General features: G+C 33.9%; 1 protein-coding gene across 1 annotated transcript; it reads left to right on the top strand.

The window, feature by feature from the left end:
• The first annotated feature begins 702 nt into the window (after nt 1-702).
• LOC132066407 (RNA polymerase I-specific transcription initiation factor rrn3-like) lies at nt 703-18,651 on the top strand. The gene is made up of 16 exons (XM_059459724.1): nt 703-890; nt 7,560-7,746; nt 11,696-11,803; nt 12,352-12,432; nt 12,543-12,614; nt 12,707-12,778; nt 13,014-13,388; nt 13,471-13,527; nt 14,537-14,659; nt 14,743-14,811; nt 14,939-15,042; nt 15,895-15,978; nt 16,101-16,188; nt 16,764-16,880; nt 17,822-17,988; nt 18,095-18,651. Exons 1-16 carry the CDS (start codon nt 703-705, stop codon nt 18,372-18,374), a joined length of 2,172 nt encoding a protein of 723 aa, XP_059315707.1. The 3' UTR covers nt 18,375-18,651.
• The last annotated feature ends 227 nt before the right edge of the window (nt 18,652-18,878 follow it).

Below are 18,878 nucleotides of genomic sequence, written 5' to 3'. Positions count from 1 at the left end.
ACTCAACCGCATCGAACTTAAGCCACTGAAAGCCTCGATACGCGATTTTGAAGTCGCAACTATCTTATTTGTACGGACCGAATTTGGGAATTATACCGGTTTCGGGCTAAAAGTTGGTGGTGGAAGGTTGGAATTTTCTAGAATATTTAGAATGTTTTGGTCTGATTTTTTTTGGCTGAAAATGAGGGGTTAAGCCTTTATATACCATTTACTCCCGAAGTCCTTGTAGCCGATGCGTGCGATCGACTTGCGCGCGATCCTTTGTTCATCCGCGGAAATTATTTCGAGACCTAAAACTTTTATACACCGATCTCTTTATTTGCATGGATATGTCCAAAACTCCATACAATACGTATAACTTATTCAACATCAAACTTTTTCTTATTCCAAATTTGCCATAACACTCCATTTCATACCAATGAAAAGATGAATATGCAAACATTGCATTAAAAAACAAAAACAAAACCGGAAATTAAAAGTCTTATCCACAACTTGTCGCAATCACTTAAAATATTCAACGTACAAAATACGGGATATAACAATAATGAAGATAGTGATCGTATTAGAATAATGACATGATGTTGTTGATGCTCAGGTGGAAGATGATGTGGTTGCCGGCAACCAGTTGCTATTGATGTTCCGGAGAGAGTTCTCCGAGAAGATCTATTAGAGAGAAAGTACCTTCATCTCGTTATTCTCCCGATGAGTTTGTGCTTTCTTGATGGGGGAGAACTTGAAAGTTTTGATGAGGCCATGGATAGTGAAGAAAAAGAAATGTGGTTTGATGATATGCAAGATGAGACTAAATCCTTGCATGATAATCATACATTTGATGCAGTTGAAACTTCTAGAGACGAAGAAGCTTTGAAAAGCAACGGTGGGCTTTTAGGGTGAAACATGAAGATGGTAACCAGTTCCGGAGGTACAAGGCTAGATTGGTTGTCAAGGGCTTCAATGAGAAGAAGGAGTTGATTTTGATGAAATCGTTTCTCCATTTGTGAAGATGTCATCTATTCGGGTTGTCCTAGGCTTGAGGCTGCGAGTCTAGATTTAAGCGTTGCTTGATCGTCGGGATGGCGGTTTTCTCAAATAGTCGGGAGGGGAGAATTGTTAGGTTTTTGGGTTTTCCTACATGTGGAATTGGATTAATAAAACCCAATCCAATTTGGACCGAGGCCAATTTTTGCCCAAAATTTCCTCTATATATAGGATCAATTTAGGTCTTATTTTGAGAATACAGAGTGAATTCATCGCAGCCATATAGAGAGAAAAACGTGAGGAGAAAGCGATTTTCGTCCGAGAAATTTTCTGCTACAACGATCGCTTTAAACTACGTTCGATTCGTTAACCGTTGGATCGTCTGCTGAAATTTGAAGCGAGGGTTCTCAACATCTGTTTCTTCGATTTCAACGGTGAAGATCGGATTTTGTGGTACGTAGCTCCGATTTTCGAGTACGAACAGTAGCTCGATTTTTTGGGGGTGATTTTTTCTCCTTTCTTCGCTAGTTTTTTGGTCTTTATCTTTTATGTATTGTTGCTTTCAGTGATTGGCTTTATTATTGTAGCCATTTGGAGAACATTGTTGTAACTCTTGTTGTTTATGGTGGAGCTTTTGTGGGCACAGGTCCGTGGATATTTCCTCTTCACATTGAAGGGTTTTTACCCACGTAAATTTGGTGTCTCTTGATTCGATTTATTTTTGCTTGCTTTGCTATTTTATTGTTGGTATAGCTGCTGCTTGGATTTCCATTTGTGCTAGTGTCTATTGTCTTCTCTTGGTTCAAATAGTGTGGGAAGTTTCGACTTGGGCATTTCTTCCGCTGTTACCTCGTCGTGCAATTTGGTTATTGCTTGTTTCTTCCCAACAGAACCCACAAGATCCGGATCCTGGCTCCGCCTCTGCTCATAGCTAGATAAGATAACTAATTTAATATAATGTGAAGTTTCCCGGTTTATGTATCAGCAGGTGCCATCAATAAGTTGGGAAGATTAGTCTCGCCTTTTCTCCTTAAGTTGAATCCTCTATCCATGCATTAATACACTACAGAGGTATTCAATCAATACTTTTTGGTGTTATATGATTTTGTTTTGATTTTTCTCCGGTTCAGCTAGATCAACAAATCAAGCATTTAGAGACAAAGTAAAATTGATAAAAGGAAGTTTTACAATTATCAATTACTCCATGAAATATTACTCAAGTTAGATTCTTTCTATCTTTCAATAGATGTTGTAACTCAGGATTCAAATTCAAGGAAGGTTGATTTTGTAATCCTTAAAACATTATTTTCAGACAAGTAAATTACCCGTCCATCATATACTTCATACTTGTGATTCAAATTAAATTTTTCCGTATTAGTGAAGAATACTCTATATTTCATTGTTGACCATACCAAAGCAAGAAGAATATTAATAACAAGTAATTAACAATCATTCTTTGCATCTATATTGTGTGGAATACATAACAGCAAATATGGTGAACCAAGTTAGTTTTTAATTCACTTAATTTCTAAGAAAATATTTTCCAGGATAACATTTTCCTCCATACCGAATATTTTCGCTCCCAGAAATTTTCCCGCTGCAGCACAAAAAGGACAAAAACAAGGAAATACTCCAAATAAAATGACTCAAGCATTACATCAAATACCTTGGTGCACAATCCAATTCTAAATTCCAGTCATCTTTGATAGCTTAGAGTTTTCGATAAGACGATTTAATTATGCAATAATTAATTATAACAAAGACAAAATTAATCAAAGTGACATAATGCATGTGCAAATCAGGTAAAATTACAGTTACTAACATGTGCTTAAAATTATTATATTCAAAAGAATTGGAAACTAACAAATACCAAATTGGAGTATTGATAACAATAAAGCAAGACCAAGAAAAACCCAGCCAATACTGCTTGTTCACTTCTAAAATATAGTAATATCTTATGAACATGAATGATATATAAAATATAATGAAAACGATCACCTAAGACCTATAATTATATTAGTATAATCATCGGCTTAATTCCTCATGAAAATTAAGATGATCTCTTACGATCATGATCTATATACCTCTCACGTTATAAATAAATATGTCCCCTAATTACTTTCATTACTTTTCACAATTCATATTATTGTGTGGATTATTTCATGGGCAATTTGCACGATTGCCCTTCATATGGAGGTCTTTAATTTTTGGCCCTCAATTCGCTGGTCTTTAATTTTTGTCCTTTGCTTAAAAAGTGGCCGAAAATACCCGGGTTACGGGTTTTGAGTCAAAAATAATAATAATTTCCCAAGGCATAGGTTTCTACGAATCTATGCCAGGAACTTAAAACTTTTAATTATCTTAAGGAAAAGTCTGCTTTGCATATATATAAGACTTTTGGCAAAAGCCTTGCCTTTGTGATTTTTTTGTTTGACTGGCGAGGGGTTCGAACCCGAGCATAGTATTTTCGACGCGCCTTTTTAAGCGAAGAACAAAATTAAAGACCAGCAATTTGAGGGGCAAAAACTAACGACCACCCCAAAAGAAGGACAATCCACGCAAAAAAAAAAATGTTATTTCATTATAACATAGGAGTGGCTCTTCTAATAGCCGCACAAAAAGCTAGGAAAGACAAAATTGAAGCAATCTTCTTTCGGGCCTTGCCTTGCCAGAGTTAAGAGCTCGTTTCGATGGACTTAAGAGGAATTTGAAATGTTTAAATTTTGCGCGCACCCATAGGTTAGGGTTCAAATACGATCAAAATTTTTGATTTAAATTTCGCTATGCCGCCAACGAAGCATACACTTGTGAAGGAATTACCAAAGTTATGGGACTTTGGCATACTTATGCCTTAATGGCGGACTTGGCATAAGTATGTCGAGGCATAAATAATTCCTTCACATATAGTTACTTAGGATCCGGCATTTAAAGTATGCCCCACGCATAACTTTGTGAAGGAAATGTTATGTTCATCATAAATATTTGAGTGATAAGTCATAGCATGTTTTGTTTCGAAAGTGGTTCAAAATATTCATCATTCTTGTGGAAGCTTGCTAGGTGTATCACGTGGAGGACCTAAAGTTTCTAACATTGTGGATAGCATTCTTCTTGTTGACCATCTATTTAGCTTACTTCTGGCAGAATTATTGTCTTGGCTTTATCTAAGATTTACTTCTTGAGAATAAAATGCTCTTGTCTTTGGAAATGGTACATCATGGTCAAATGCAATTCATGATGAGGTTGTCAATCGTGGCTTGTGTTAATATTGTTAAGTTTGGATTAATTTTATTTTAATTAGGATGGGCATGTGTTAAAAAAAAATTATGTCATCATAACATGACTTTTTCTTGAATACTTATGCCTTGTGGGCGGACTTAGCGTAAGTAAAAAGCTTTGATAAGACAAAAGTTAGTCTTTTAATGGGCAAACTTTTATCTGGGACCGCAACTTTGTGAAGGAATTATCAAAGTTAGACCAACATACTTATGCCAAGCACATACAAGCATAAGTATCGAAATGCACTTAACTTTGTAATTCCTTAACAAAAGTATGCGCGACATAGCGAAATTTAAACTACGCTTGCGAATTTTTTTAAAATTTTAATTTATGGTTGAACCTTAATTTTAAAGATTTGAATATGAGGCAAAATTTGACTTAAAAATGTAAGTGACTTATAAAAGTTAGGAATTTTAATTTATGATTGTTGGCTTATTTTTAGTATTTTGACTTAAAAACAAGTGCTTAAAAATATTTTTTTTGTTTTACCAAAACACTACAAAAATGCTTAAAAGCTATTTTGCTTTAAAAGCACCTAAAATAAGCCAATCCAAATAGGCTCTTAATTCTTTGAATGGTCACGCGACTTATAGGAAAAACATATCAAAGTCATTTTTTTTATTGTTTTTGGAACAATAAAGGACCCCATCTTATGAAAATAACCTACTAAAGTAATTTTTTTTTTTTGGATAATAAAATCACTGAACTATTACTAGTTGACTCAAAAAATAAACACGCTCATTTTTTCTCTCTATTAACACACTCATTTGGCATTCCATGTATTAAAACTCCATTTTTAAAGATAAAACTTATTGAATTCATGTCCCTTATATCCCATTTTAATTGTATCTCTTTGATATTATTTTAATTCTTACATCTAGGTGTGTTTTCTTTACATTATCATGTTATAAAATTATATCGTGATGCAGATTAATTGCACATAAAATAGCTTTCGATGAATAAATTTGCTAAAGTAGAACTAAAGAAGTCTTCTTATTATTAACTATTAATTTAAGCTAAACAGCGCTAAACTATCCGCTACTATACCAACAAGTTTAGCTATGAAGGAGTAAGTGTTTATGAAGGGTTTTGTTTGATTGAAACAAATTATGAACATTTTGAATATATTCAGACATACTTAGTCATTTAAAGGGATCATAGATAAAAGGGATCGCATAACGAATTCAAAGTAAAATTATACTACTATATAAACATGAAGTAGAATTTAATATCACAAAATTATTAAGGACATAGGTTTAATGAGTTTTATCTTAAAAAAATGCATCTTTTTTATATGGCATGACAAGCTAAAGTGGTATACTCCCTCTATCCCAATTTATGTGATCTTTTAAACATAATTATTAACGAAAACATTGATCAGTATTTTAAGATGTATATATTTTTTCACCAAAATTGATATGTGAAAAGTTGCAATTTATAGTACTTTTCATGTAATTTTTCAATATATAAATTTTAATCTCAAAATATTGAGTTAATCTAATCCAATTTAACTTCAAAATTTAGTCAAATTAACTCTAGAATAGCGAAAAGTATCACATAAATTGAGATAGAGAGAGTATTTTTTAGCCAAATAGTAATAGCTGTCCTATAAAGAAAAAGTGACTTTATTATGTCATTTTTATAAGTTGGGTGACTTTGTTGTTCAAAAATAAAAGTAAATACTTTAATAGGTTAAAGTGACTTTCTTAGATTATTTTTATAAGTTGGCTGACTTTATTGTTCAAAAATAAGTGTAGTAACTTGGAAGAATTAGCTATAGGTGACCTTTTAGTTGTGAAATTAGTATAGGTGACTCGTGGGACCACTTGACAACAAAACCCAATTAAATTTGGGATTAAAAAAATTGGGGTCCAAAATATATTTTTTCTAACTTCTTAATCTTTTACAAAATATAAAAATACCCCAACTTAATCCAAAAAACCCACCAACCCCCTTCTCATCCTCCCACCCCTCCCCCGCCCCACACCCCCACCCATAATTTTTTTTTTTAAAAAAGTTTTGAATTTTTTATTTGCTTTTTCCGGCCACCCCCTCTCCTCCCCCCCCCCCACCAAAAAAAAATGAAATTTTTTTTAATTTATTTTATTTTATTTTTCACTAGCCCCCCCCTTCTCCTCCTCCCACCCCTCTCCCCCAATTTTTTTTTTTAAAAAAAAAGTTTTGATTTTCTTTATTTGTTTTTTTCCCCCTCCTCCTCCTCCCAACCCTCCCCCTCCCCCCGCCCCCAAAAAAAAAAAAAAAAATTAAAAAAATTTAATTTTTTTTTACCGGCCCCACTCCTCCTCCTCCCACCCTCCCCCCCCCCCCCCCCGATTTATTTTTTTTATTTTGATTTTTTTTCTTTATTTTTTAAATAATTTTTTTTTTCACCCCACCTTTTTTTCCTCCCAACCCTCCCCCCAACCCAGATTTTTTTTTAATTTTTGATTTTTTTTATCGGCCCCCCCTCCCTCCCCCCCCCCCCCCCCCCCCCCCCATAATTTTATTTTTTAATTTTGAAAACTTTTTCCCAACCCCTTGCCCCAAAAAAATAATTTTTCTTGAAAAGAAGTTTTGATTTTTTTTTTGTTTTTTGGTTTCTTACTTCCCCCACCCACCCAAAAAAAATTAATTTTGTTTTAAAAAAAAAATTTGAAAAGTTTTTATTTTTGGTTTTGCACCCCCTCCCCCCCCCAACTCCAAAAAAAATCTTGAAAGGAAGTTTTGATTTATTTTTTTTGGGTTTAGGAAAAGTACTGATAAAATCCAGGTTGTTATTGTTATGTGTTTGTAGTTGTCCTGGTATGGTTCAGGGTTTAGGAAAATATATCCAACAGATAGTTTGTTTGTCCTTGTCCTGGTATTTATACGGTTTTATTTGTAGAAGATAACCAACATATTTGTAGTTGTTGCAACAAATTCTACGCTTTTTGCAACAAGTAAACAATCATTGCAACGACTCACTAATCTATTGGACACGGCTTGATTATTTTGCATTTGTAGAAGATATCCAATGATTTTTAGTTGTTGCAACAAGTTCTACACTTGTTGTAACAAATAGACAATCGTTGCAACAACTACAAATCTGTTGGATATAGCTTCAGTTATTTGGTTCTGTTTGTAGAAGATATCCAACAGATTTTAGTTGTTGCAACAAGTTCTAGATTTATTGTAACAAGTAGACAATCTGTTGCAACAACTACAAATCTATTGGACATAGCTTCAGTTATTTGGTTCTATTTGTAAAGGATATCCTACAGATTTGTAATTGTTGCAACAAGTTCTACACTTGTTGCAACAAGTAGACAATTTATTTATGAATCAGCAAATGTTGAGGAAAGAAATAGTCAAATTGGTAGCCAAACTGACAATCAATCCTCAGAAAGAGATGAAGAACATAGCCAAGAAGCAGTATATACAAATGAAGAAAGTGAAGAAGAACTAGACGATGGAGAAACTGATGAGGGAAATGAAGGAGATGAAGTAGATCAAGTAAATCTGCTACACCCCAGAAGGTAGTTGCTGAACAAATTATTACTTAAGTTGTGATATTTGGAGGCTGTTGAACAATTTCTATTTTTTTTTTTTTTTTATCCTTTATGTTATTTGTGAATGATGTTTATGAACTTATTTATTTTGATTAGTTGTGGTATTTGGAGCCAAGGTTCTTTGTTGAACAATTTCTATTTATGAACTTATTTATTTTGCTTACTAATTTTTGCAATAGATGCATACAGTATGAATTGCTTAGTTGCTTAGTTGTTGCAACAAATTACTCACCTTGTTGGAAAAAATCAAACAATTGCTTAAATTATTGTAAAAACTAAAAAATATGTCGCAACAGATGAGTTAATTGTTGCAACAGATCATACACTTGTTGAAGAAGTTGCAACAATCTGTTTCAGCGGATGGATCAGTTTAAACTAGTCACTAATCTGTTAAGACAAGTTGCCTAAATGATTGCAACATATCATACAGTTGTTGAAGAAGTTGCAACAAGTTACTAATTCGTTCCAACAAGTAACTAATCTGTTTAAACAAGTTACTAATCTGTTTAGACAAGTTGCCTAAATGATTGCAACAGATCATACAGTTGTTGAAGAAGTTGCAACAAACTACTAATCTATTTCAACAAGTTACTAATCCGTTTCAATAAGTAACTAATCTGTTTAAACAAGTTACTAATCTGTTGCAATAGATAGTACAGTTGTGGAAGAAGTTGCAACAATTTACTAATTTGTTTCAACAAGTTACTAATCCGTTCCTACAAATAACTAATTTGTTTAAACAAGTTACTAATCTGTTGCAACAGATCATACAGTTGTGGAAGAAGTTGCAATAACTTACTAATGATTTTAGTAGATATATATATTGATCACTAAATATGGTTGATTTTCACCGTTTATCACTAAATATGGGTGAATCAAGTAGTTTACACCAATTCACTCCAATGATCACTCCATTTAGTGCGTATTGGACTTAGTTGATCATCTATCCTGACTCAAAACACCATCAAATTGCTTAAGTATATATATTGATCACTAAATATTATTGATTTCCATTGTTTATCACTAAATATGGGTGAATCAAGTAATTCACATCAATTCACTCCAACGATCACTCCGTTTAGTGCGTACTGGACTTAGTTGATCATCTATCCTGACCCAAAGCACCATCAAATTGCTTAAGTATATATATTGATCAATAAATATGGTTGATTTCCATTGTTTATCACTAAATATGGGTGAATCAAGTAGTTCACATCAATTCACTCCAATGATCACTCCGTTTAGTGCGTATTAGACTTAGTTGATCATCTATCCTGACCCAAAACACCTTCAAATTGCTTAAATATATATATTGATCAATAAATATGGTTGATTTCCATTGTTTATCACTAAATATGGTTGATTTCCATTGTTTATCGCTAAATATGGTTGATTCCCTTTATTGATCACTAAATATGGGTGAACCAAGTAGTATCTGTTGCAGCAAGTGTAGTATCTGTTGGAACAATTGTAGTATCTGTTGGAACAACTGTAGTATCCTTTGTAACAACTGTAGTATCTGTTATAGCAAGTGTAGTACATGTTAAACAAGCGTAGTAGTATCATTGCGACAAGCTGTAGTATACGTTCTAAGAATACACTTAGAATTGCCCATCTAATCCATCAAATTACTATCTAATCCATTAAGGATGTTAGTGTATATATATACATGTATGTATATATCATTGATTTCATTTGTTTAACACTAAATATGGGTGAATCAAGTAGTTCACATCAATTCACTCTAATAATCACTTGATTTAGTGTATACTGACTTAATATATCATTTTTCCTGACTCAAAATACTATCAAATTGATTAAGTATTATATATTGATCACTAAATATCGTTGATTCATTTGTTTATCACTAAATATGGGTGAATCAAGTAGTTCATCAATTCACTCTAATGATCACTCGATTTAGTGCATCTTGACTTAGTAGATCATCTTTCGACTCAAAATACCTCAAATTGATTAAGTATTATACATTGATCACTAAATATAGTTGATTTCCTTTGTTTATCACTAAATATGAGTGAATCAAGAAGTTCACATCAATTCACTATAATAAGCACTCGATTTAGTGCATACTAACTTAGTAGATCATCTTTCTTGACTCAAAATACTATCAAATTGATTAAGTATTATATGTTGATCACTAAATATCGTTGATTTCATTTGCTTATCACTAAATATGGATGAATCAAGTAATTCATATCAATTCACTCTAATGATTTGGATTTAGTGCATATTCCTGACTCAAATTACCATCAAATTGATTAAGTATTATATATTGATCACTACTTATTATTGATTTCCTTTGTTTATCACTAAATATCATTGATTCTCTTTGTTGATCACTAAATATGGGTGAATGAAGTAGCACCGTTTAACACATTTGTAATATCTATTGCAACAAGTGTAGTATCTGTTGCAACAACTGTAGTATCTATTGCAGCAAATGACATAGTTGTTGAGCAAGTCCTTACTCTTGTTGGATAAAACACAACAAGTTATCAACTTTCTGCAACAAGTCACTCCACTTGTTGAAAAAACCCCAACATGTAACTTAGTTGCTGCAACAAGGCACATCATTTTTGTTACAAAAGATTGCTTATTTCTTTGGAAATCTTTTACCGATTGGACAAAACACAAGTTACTAGTTGTTGCAACAAGTCACATTACTTATTGGATAAAACCCAACAAGTTACAGAGCTATTGCTACAGATTCATTACTTGTTGAAAACTGTTCAGTAATTTATTAACAACAATATACACATTTGTGATTTGAACACGATCAACATATCATATAAACCAAGTTCACAAGCACCAAGAACAGAAATTACCATTCAAAAAGAATAACATTAAAATGTCATAAAGTTCCAACAAATAACTATTATTACAACACAGTGCAATTAATAACTATGGAGCATTTCGGTTGGACTACAACTACAAATCTGTTGGATATTTTCTACAAACAGAACCAAATAACTGAAGCTATGTCCAACAGATTTATAGTTGTTGGAGCAGATTGTCTACTTGTTGCTACAAGTGTAGAACTTGTTGCAATAACTATAAATCCATTGGATATCTTCTATAAACAGAACCAGATAAATACCTGGACAAGAACAAAAAAAATCATCTATTCGATATTTTTTCCTAAACCCTGAATCATACCATAACAACAACAGAAAAATCATCTATTTCACTACAAACACACTACAACAATAACCTGAATTTTATCTAAACTTTTTCTAAACCCCAAAAAAATCAAAACTTCTTTTCAATATTCTTTTTGAGTTGGGGAAGGGGGTGGTGCAAAAAAAAAAAAAAAAAAAAAAAACTTTTTAAATTTTTTTTTTTTTAAACAAACATTTATTTTTGGAAGGGTGGGGGGTGGTGGGTGCAAAAAAGCAAAAAGAAAAACTTTTCAAATTTTTTTAAAAAAAAGTAATTTTGGGGAGGAGGGGGGGGGGTAAGTGAGGGGTGGGAGGAGGGGGGGGGGGACAAAGGTGGGGGTAAAATCAAAGTGTTAAAAATAAAATTGAGAATCAAAGTGTCAAAATAAAATTTTTTGAGCAACTTCAAAACCTTTTAATAATTATCACCTCCACCTAATAATTAAAACTTGAGTTACCTCTCCTAAAATAAAAACCTAAAAACCTAAAGAGTCGCGAATAATTAAATAAGCCTGTAGTAGGTTATTTCTATAAATCAAGTAACGATCAAGGGGGTAACCCTGCCTTGCCAACTACCCAGGCAGCTCCTCTTCAGCTTTCCAACGTAGGCTTTCTCTTGTTTAGTATTTTCGGAAAGAAAAAAAAAATAGCGTAGGTTTTTATTTGCAATTGTTGTAGAACTTGTTTTTGCTAATAAGTTGTGTTTATTCACAGGGAATTGTATCAAACATAATGGGAATAGAATTAGCAGCTGAGTATGTCGAGCTTACGGATGCAAAGTTGTTCTCTCCAGTTAGAGCTGCCCTTAAGTCTGTTTCCCAGGTTGTGTGTGTATGTTTGTGTGTCTATATATATATATATATACACACTGCTCGCGCTGTCCCAAGTTACGTGATACTTTTCGTTTTTCAAGAGTTAAACAAGAAAATTTTCGATCGTGATTTATTTCGTATGTCCTTTACATATTTTAAATTGTTAATTATTATGACTTATAGTCTGTGTACATTCTAACCTCTTCAGACCCCACTTGTGGGATTACACTGAGTATGTTATTGTTGTTGTTGTTATTATTGTGACTTAAAGTATTTTTATGTAGTAGTTATTAAATATGTAAATTATTTTTCAAAAACCTAATGTTCGAATTCACTATCAAAATAAATAAGTTTGACTCTCGAAATCCGAACTGTATCACATAAATTGGGACAGAGGGAGTATATGTTTTTTGTATTGAAATTGTGTTCTTATATATATATAACTTACCAAAATTCAGCAAGCCAAACAGTGTTGCTTTAATTACTGAGTAATTTTCCTGTTTACTTTCCTAGCAAACATGATGTGGAGGATTTAATTTTTACCTGTGTGTGTATTAGGGTAACACGGACCACTATAAAGAGATTCTTGATTTTGTTTGCTGTGATGAACGCGATCCTGATAAGGTGGCCCTAAAAGTGGTATGTTTTCCTTAGATATTGCACATATACTAGGCCTCCTGTAATTGGTAGTTTCTTTTTTTACTTCTTGTTTTTTAATTATCGCTTCATGCGTGATTTGCATTTTTTAGACAGCTTTAAAAGCTTTGTCAGGATCAGTTTTTTCTCTAGACATTATTCACCATCGATCTCTTGTTTCATATGTAAGTTCGTTTAAACTTCAATCTCTTTTTTTAAATAAGAATACAGGCAGTACGAGAAGATTGTATACGTAAAATGTCTTATTTGCCTCCAGATTTTAGGAAGGAGCATGTGGAACTATGGGACTGATGTAATGGATGCTTTGATGGAATTCGTTATATCCTTGGTATGTGCCTCTAGTCGCTACTAAAAATGCATAAATTAGCTACGTATAAATTCTGTAGCTAAACAGCAAATTCCGTCGTCCTATTTGCGACGGATTATTAAAAAATTCTGTTAGCTACGAGCAATTTTAGCAACAGATTAGTGATGCAGTTAGTAGTTAATACTAGTTTTTTTTAGTGAGTGGTGCTATCTTCTGTAATTATGTCTGTGATTGTGACTCTTATCCTATGTTGTAGGCAACATCCCGTGGGAAGTATCTCGATTTGTGCTTGGAAATGCTTGTGATGAATTTTATGCCTCCTCCTTCCTTCGTACCATTGCTGAATAAGCCAGAGCGAAAGGACCAAGTCGCTCATCGTGTCCATTCAACATTAATAGGCATTGCGAAGTTAATTCCTCTCTCCCCCTTGAGACTTGTGGAAATAGTAAAGCAGAGGATGCCATTCATTCTGACAGAAGAGTCAGTACATGCAGAGCATCGCCAGAAGCAGTACCTGCAGCTGATGGTGATATATGTGGATAACATGTTAAAACTGGCGAGTGGAGAAATTGGTGATATTGTCGGAAGAAGTATGCTTCTGGCAATTATGGATAGGCTGATAGAATTGGATGTAAGTTGTTTGAAATTGATCTTTCACTTTGGAGGTGTTGTTGCACTGAATTAACGTTGGTTCTTGTCCTTGAGTTTCTTAGGTAAACATACCATGGGATGCTATCTTACACGAAGAATTCACCAAAGATGATGATGAGGTGATTTCATCTTCTTCCTGATATTTTCCCGTACGATGGTGATAAATGTTTCCGTTAAAATCAGAGCTGTGTTAAAAAGTGGTGTTCTGTCTATAATGTTGCAGTTGTTCAGAGTCTTTCCTTTTTTCTTTAAACTAGAAAAGCTTTTACGGAAGTATATATGGAAGGAAAGAAATAGGATATTTTTGAAGGGGTGAAGATGATTTTGTACGTGTGTTGAGTAGCCTTGTGTCTCGAGTTTCTTTTTGGTACACAAATGAGTTCCTGTTTGTATAGATGATTGGGCAGGTTTCTCTACTTGTCTTGCTGTACTATTGTGTGGGGATTCCCTATATTAATAAAAATTATGTGCTTTGTGAAAAATGGTCTTAGTCTTGAAGAAAACCAAGTAGATAATGAATACCTGATGGCGTGCAAGCTAGCCCGAACACTACCGTTATAAAAAATACGAATACCTGATGATTCAAAAGAGAATCCCCTCGAACATTTCTGTTTAAATCCGAAGTCCCCCTTGGGAAAAGAACTGCCTTTTTGACACTGCAAATTTTGACCAGTTCACCCTTCCCATGTTCGTGTATTGACAAATTTCCTTTTCATGGCGTTCATCAACCATTTTAAGATTGTATTCAATTGGATTTGGATCCATTATATTCACAAATTTAATCAATCAAATACCATCTATGACAAGATGTTTTCCTTTGTTCTGTAAATGGTTCTGCTTTCCTTGTCGTAGTCAGTTATATACCTTTTTCTATTTTCTGATAAACCAGTCTTTGGATGCATCTTGCATAAATACAATGCACTAATCATACAAAGAGTACTGTAGTATAAGGAAAACATGGAGAAAATAAGTAACTCGCAGCTAATGGTTGGTCATATTTGTTTTTTAAGTTCTCATCTATCTTTTTGAATCTTTTTATACCTTGCACTCTACTCACTGAGCTCATCCATCGTTTGATTTGGTTTTTGTGATCTGCTTTTTATATACTAACAACGCTATTAATCCCAGCTCCAGATTTCTTCGATGGAACGATTTCCTGGTGAAAATTTCATTGCTCAACAATTGGACAGCTTGATGGTGCTTACCTTTGATCACCTTAACTTTTGCAAGGAGAGTGGACGGCTGTGTCAGGTAAAGTGGATGCATCATCAGTGTTTAGTTTCTAACCCTACTCCTTGCTTTTCTTACATATATTTGTCTTCCAAATGGTGTAGGTTTTTGATACTCTTCTCCAGTCATTTCAGCAAACTGTTTTACCGACATACAGGTCCAAATTTGCTCAGGTGACATGCATAATTGTCTTCCTTTCAAACTTGACAAACCCCCGTCTTCTTAGTTTCGTTTTTCTTACTTCAATGTACCTCATGCCCTTTAGAACTTAAATTTGTCGATACTGTTCAATTTTTGTAGTTCGTGATGTTTTATGCATGTTCACTGGATCCAGAGAATTGTGGGGGGAGATTTGCTGATACACTTTTTGATATATTTAAGATCAGCATCTGTCCAGAACAGAGGTAAGTATAAAGAGTTTCTGAATCTTTGGCTCTTTTTCTTCTTCTCCTCACCTATTGAACCTTGACACTCCTTTCTTGATCAATTTGTTTACTCGTATGTTATGGATACACGAGAGCTTACAGGATACCTCTTAAGATTTTGTCATCTTTATACTTTAACTAGAGAACTTGCCCACGTTTGGCGCAGTTTATTAAATTTTGTTGAATTTAAGATTTTTTTAATAAATTCAATACAGATGGAAAAAAAAAATTTCCTTCATTTTTATGCATATGAAGTAATTCTATATACGGAAAAGGGTCAAAAATACTCTTAAACTATTGAATATAGACAACTTTTACCCTTTGCTAAGTTTTGGTAGCAATTTTACTGCTGCCGTCTAATTTTGGGACCAGATCTGCCCTTACTATTAAGGTCCAGTGAATAACTACAACTTCAAAAAAAATCTTTATGATAAGTCAACAACTTCAATAACTGCATAAGCAAAATACAGATTTTAGCTAAGCAGGGAAAGGTAACGTTTTAGTTACATATAGTAGTCCAATTACCTTATTATTTGGGTTGAGTTTCAGCAGAAGAAGGCTAATTCAGGATTTATTTTTCTGTTTTAGTATAGAAGCTAATTTGAGATAATGTATAAACTAATAAGATAATAAAATAATTTACTCATTTTTATTTCCCTGTCAACAGGTTGTGAAGTGTTTCTTTTGTGATCTTATGTTTTTCAATTTCAAATACTGCTGAACATATCTGTTATTATCTGAAGTGGATAAATTTAATAGTGTTTTGCTTACAAGTTCATCTGCTCATGGTTGTTGGGATGTACTAATAATTTCATTGGTGGTTACTTGCAGAATGAGTGCTGTTTCCTATCTTGCTAGTTTTTTGGCTCGTGCAAAGTTTTTGCCTATCTCATTTGTTGCTGAATACGTCAAAAGGTTTATTTGTTGACTTAACATGTTCAACTTCATACATGATATTTTAGCTTTAAGTTGCTTCCACTGGTCTAAAATAAGTTAAAACATGTCTCAAGTTTTGGTTTTTTTGTGCGAGGGTTCAGTTTGGTAAAATGGTGTGCCACTTATTGCTCCAACCAGAGTGGCGGCATCGATCCAATAGCTCATAAGGAATTCTATGCTGGGTGCCAGGTATTTGGCAGCTTTGTTCTAGTCTCAATTTTCAATAGTCTGTTCCACTCCCCTCACACAAAGAGACCCTCATGCATGATGTGTAGAATTTTTTTTTTTGGTTTCTATTTTAAGTGGGAGACTACCACATTGTTGGTTTCAATCTTGAGACCAAGACAATAGATGACAAATGCGTCTTTACGAGTAGTCTTGGTTTTGTTTATTATATTGTTCAACGAGTGTGGGTTTTCTTCTGTATCATAGTCCAGATCTGATAAAAAGGCTTTCCCAGTTTTATCCCTGGTGCTAATTTTATTTATGTACCATTTTGGGTGCTACTGCTAGGAAGAGAAAATGAGAGTGTTGGAAAGTAAATCTTTGTTCTTTGCGTCACAGCGTTCTTACAAGAGGACTGGCTAAAAACTTTTAAATTAAAAAGACTTCTTTCAAATTAAGTCCTGCAAAGTATGTGGAAATTTCTAGGGAAACTTTACCTTGGCAATGGACCTATTCAAAAGAGTCATTTTCCATTTCTTTACCAAAAAATTTTCTTGACATCCGACCAATTGTTATTGATTCTGTTCATTGTATTGCAGGCGATTATGTATGTACTTTGCTTTCGCATGAGATCAATGCTTGCCATTCCTGACTTCATATCACGGATATCAAAGCATATAGAGGATATCCTGAGGCATCCATTGAGCCCATTAATGGTACTTCGGTTTGGTTTCTTCTATATATATAGGTTCAATCTGAAAATGGCTTGCTAGATGCAGATCTAGCACAAAATTAAAGTAGGGATTTAAAATAAGGGAGAAGTGACAGGAGTGATGTGATGCGATGCGATAGAGGATATTTCTCGAAGTGAAATAATTTAATAAGATGAGCTGCGGATGTTAAAATGGATGTGTGGTCGTTCATGATTAGGCTAGATTGAAATGGTCACTTCTAACAAAATGCAAAGATTGTCCTAGATGGTTTGATTATGTTCTACTTTCACTTTAATGACATTGATTCATGGGTGATGTTATGATGATTAAACGTGTTAACCAGAATCACATGGAGGATCATTTCAAAAAATTTATAATCTCTTGAAATCCATGCAGATTAGTGAAAAACAGAATGTAGTGGATGCGAAGTATTCATATCGCAACAGGTGATGTGTGAGTTAGTTGGACGTACGGTTAAAACCCTGCCACATCCAAAGCCTTATATTTAAGAGAAGGGCAAAGGGGCGAGCCCATCATCCACCTAGGTTTTAAACCGTGAGTCACTAGCCCTCGGGGATTTCTTGATTACCAAAAAAAGGTAGTCATGTGGCTGATTAGTTGATATTAAGGTATAGTCATTCTTATCTCATTTTTCATTAGGTTCAGTGTTTATAATTACTCTTCTAAGTTTGATTAGATATTTCTATACCATTTTAGGGATAATCATGAAAAAATTGTTAATTTTGAACCCTAACTTGTCCTTAAAACAAATAATAGTTTTGGAATGTAACAAATCCAAATAGAGTGGAGGAAGAATTCGCACATCCAGTTTCGGATTGTGGTGTAGTTATTGTCAAGTTTAGCCAAGGCTTGTTATGTGCTTCGCTGTTAGTAAATTCTCTATTTGTTGATTCTGTTCCTGAATTTTTAAAAAATTCCAACAGGTATGCTTGCCCTTAATAGTGGAAGAATTTCTTCGGTTGGCAAATGTGTCTGATAACTTTGTATCAAGTGATCTGCTAGAGTCAGAGCTTTCAATGGCTTTTGGTGGTGAAGAGAGGCTTGACATGTTTTTCCCATTTGATCCTTGTCTGCTAATGAGATCTGGCAGGTTTGTTTCTACATAGGCATTATAGAGAGAGTTTCCAGGTGATTGTTCTGCTATATGTATTTAAATTGTGTGTTCTTTTGTCTCATCTTGCCATATGTTTTGGAAGATACATCCGGCCACATTTTGTGTACTGGTCAATGGTTCGGAGCTCTCATGATGCTGCTGCTGATGTTGATGAGGGTAAAGACGATATTGAAATCCCTACTGCAGGGAAGGGAATGGATATAGCTAATAATGGAGCTGCTCGAAGTGATTATCAGGATCGTGATGAAGAAATGAGCGAGATGTTGATAACACCTGAAGTTACTCCGTGCTTTGGAGGGGAATTACGATGCGACATGCAGATGATGCCTTCAAGAATCCCACCTACTCCAGAGTCCTTGTAGAGATTAATTTATTATGCCGTTTGCTTGTTGTGAAAGAGGAAATGTTAACCATTGCATGAGGAGATAGTTTAGAGCTTCTAATGAAAAGTTTGTGATATTCGTTGTGCATGATGTTAGAGGTCCAATATTTGTATTTATAGCAAAAGCTATTTTTTTAGAAAATAATTAACAATAGCTGGTTTGATGATCTAAATTAATGGTGGAAATAGGTAAGTTTCTACTGTATTTTCTTGTTGGTGTGGCGCTTCAGGAGATGAGTGCAACATAAGTGTATAAGGGGCGCTGAAGGTAGATTATCCGTCTGTTTAGTCTCTGCTTAAATTAGATAAGCTAAAATTAGAAGACTATCACTCAATAATGGCATTGTGTGATAAATTGAAAGTGACCTGCATCGTTTTTCGTGATAACATTTTTCAACAGTTATATCTTCTGTGAATGAAAAAGCATGTCCGGTTTGTAGCTTATTCTTCGAAAAAAAAAAATTGTGTAATGGTCTTTTATAAT

This window comes from Lycium ferocissimum, chromosome 8 (genome assembly GCF_029784015.1).
Source record: "Lycium ferocissimum isolate CSIRO_LF1 chromosome 8, AGI_CSIRO_Lferr_CH_V1, whole genome shotgun sequence".
Taxonomy (NCBI): domain Eukaryota; kingdom Viridiplantae; phylum Streptophyta; class Magnoliopsida; order Solanales; family Solanaceae; genus Lycium; species Lycium ferocissimum.
This window is presented reverse-complemented; position numbering and strand designations above follow the sequence as displayed.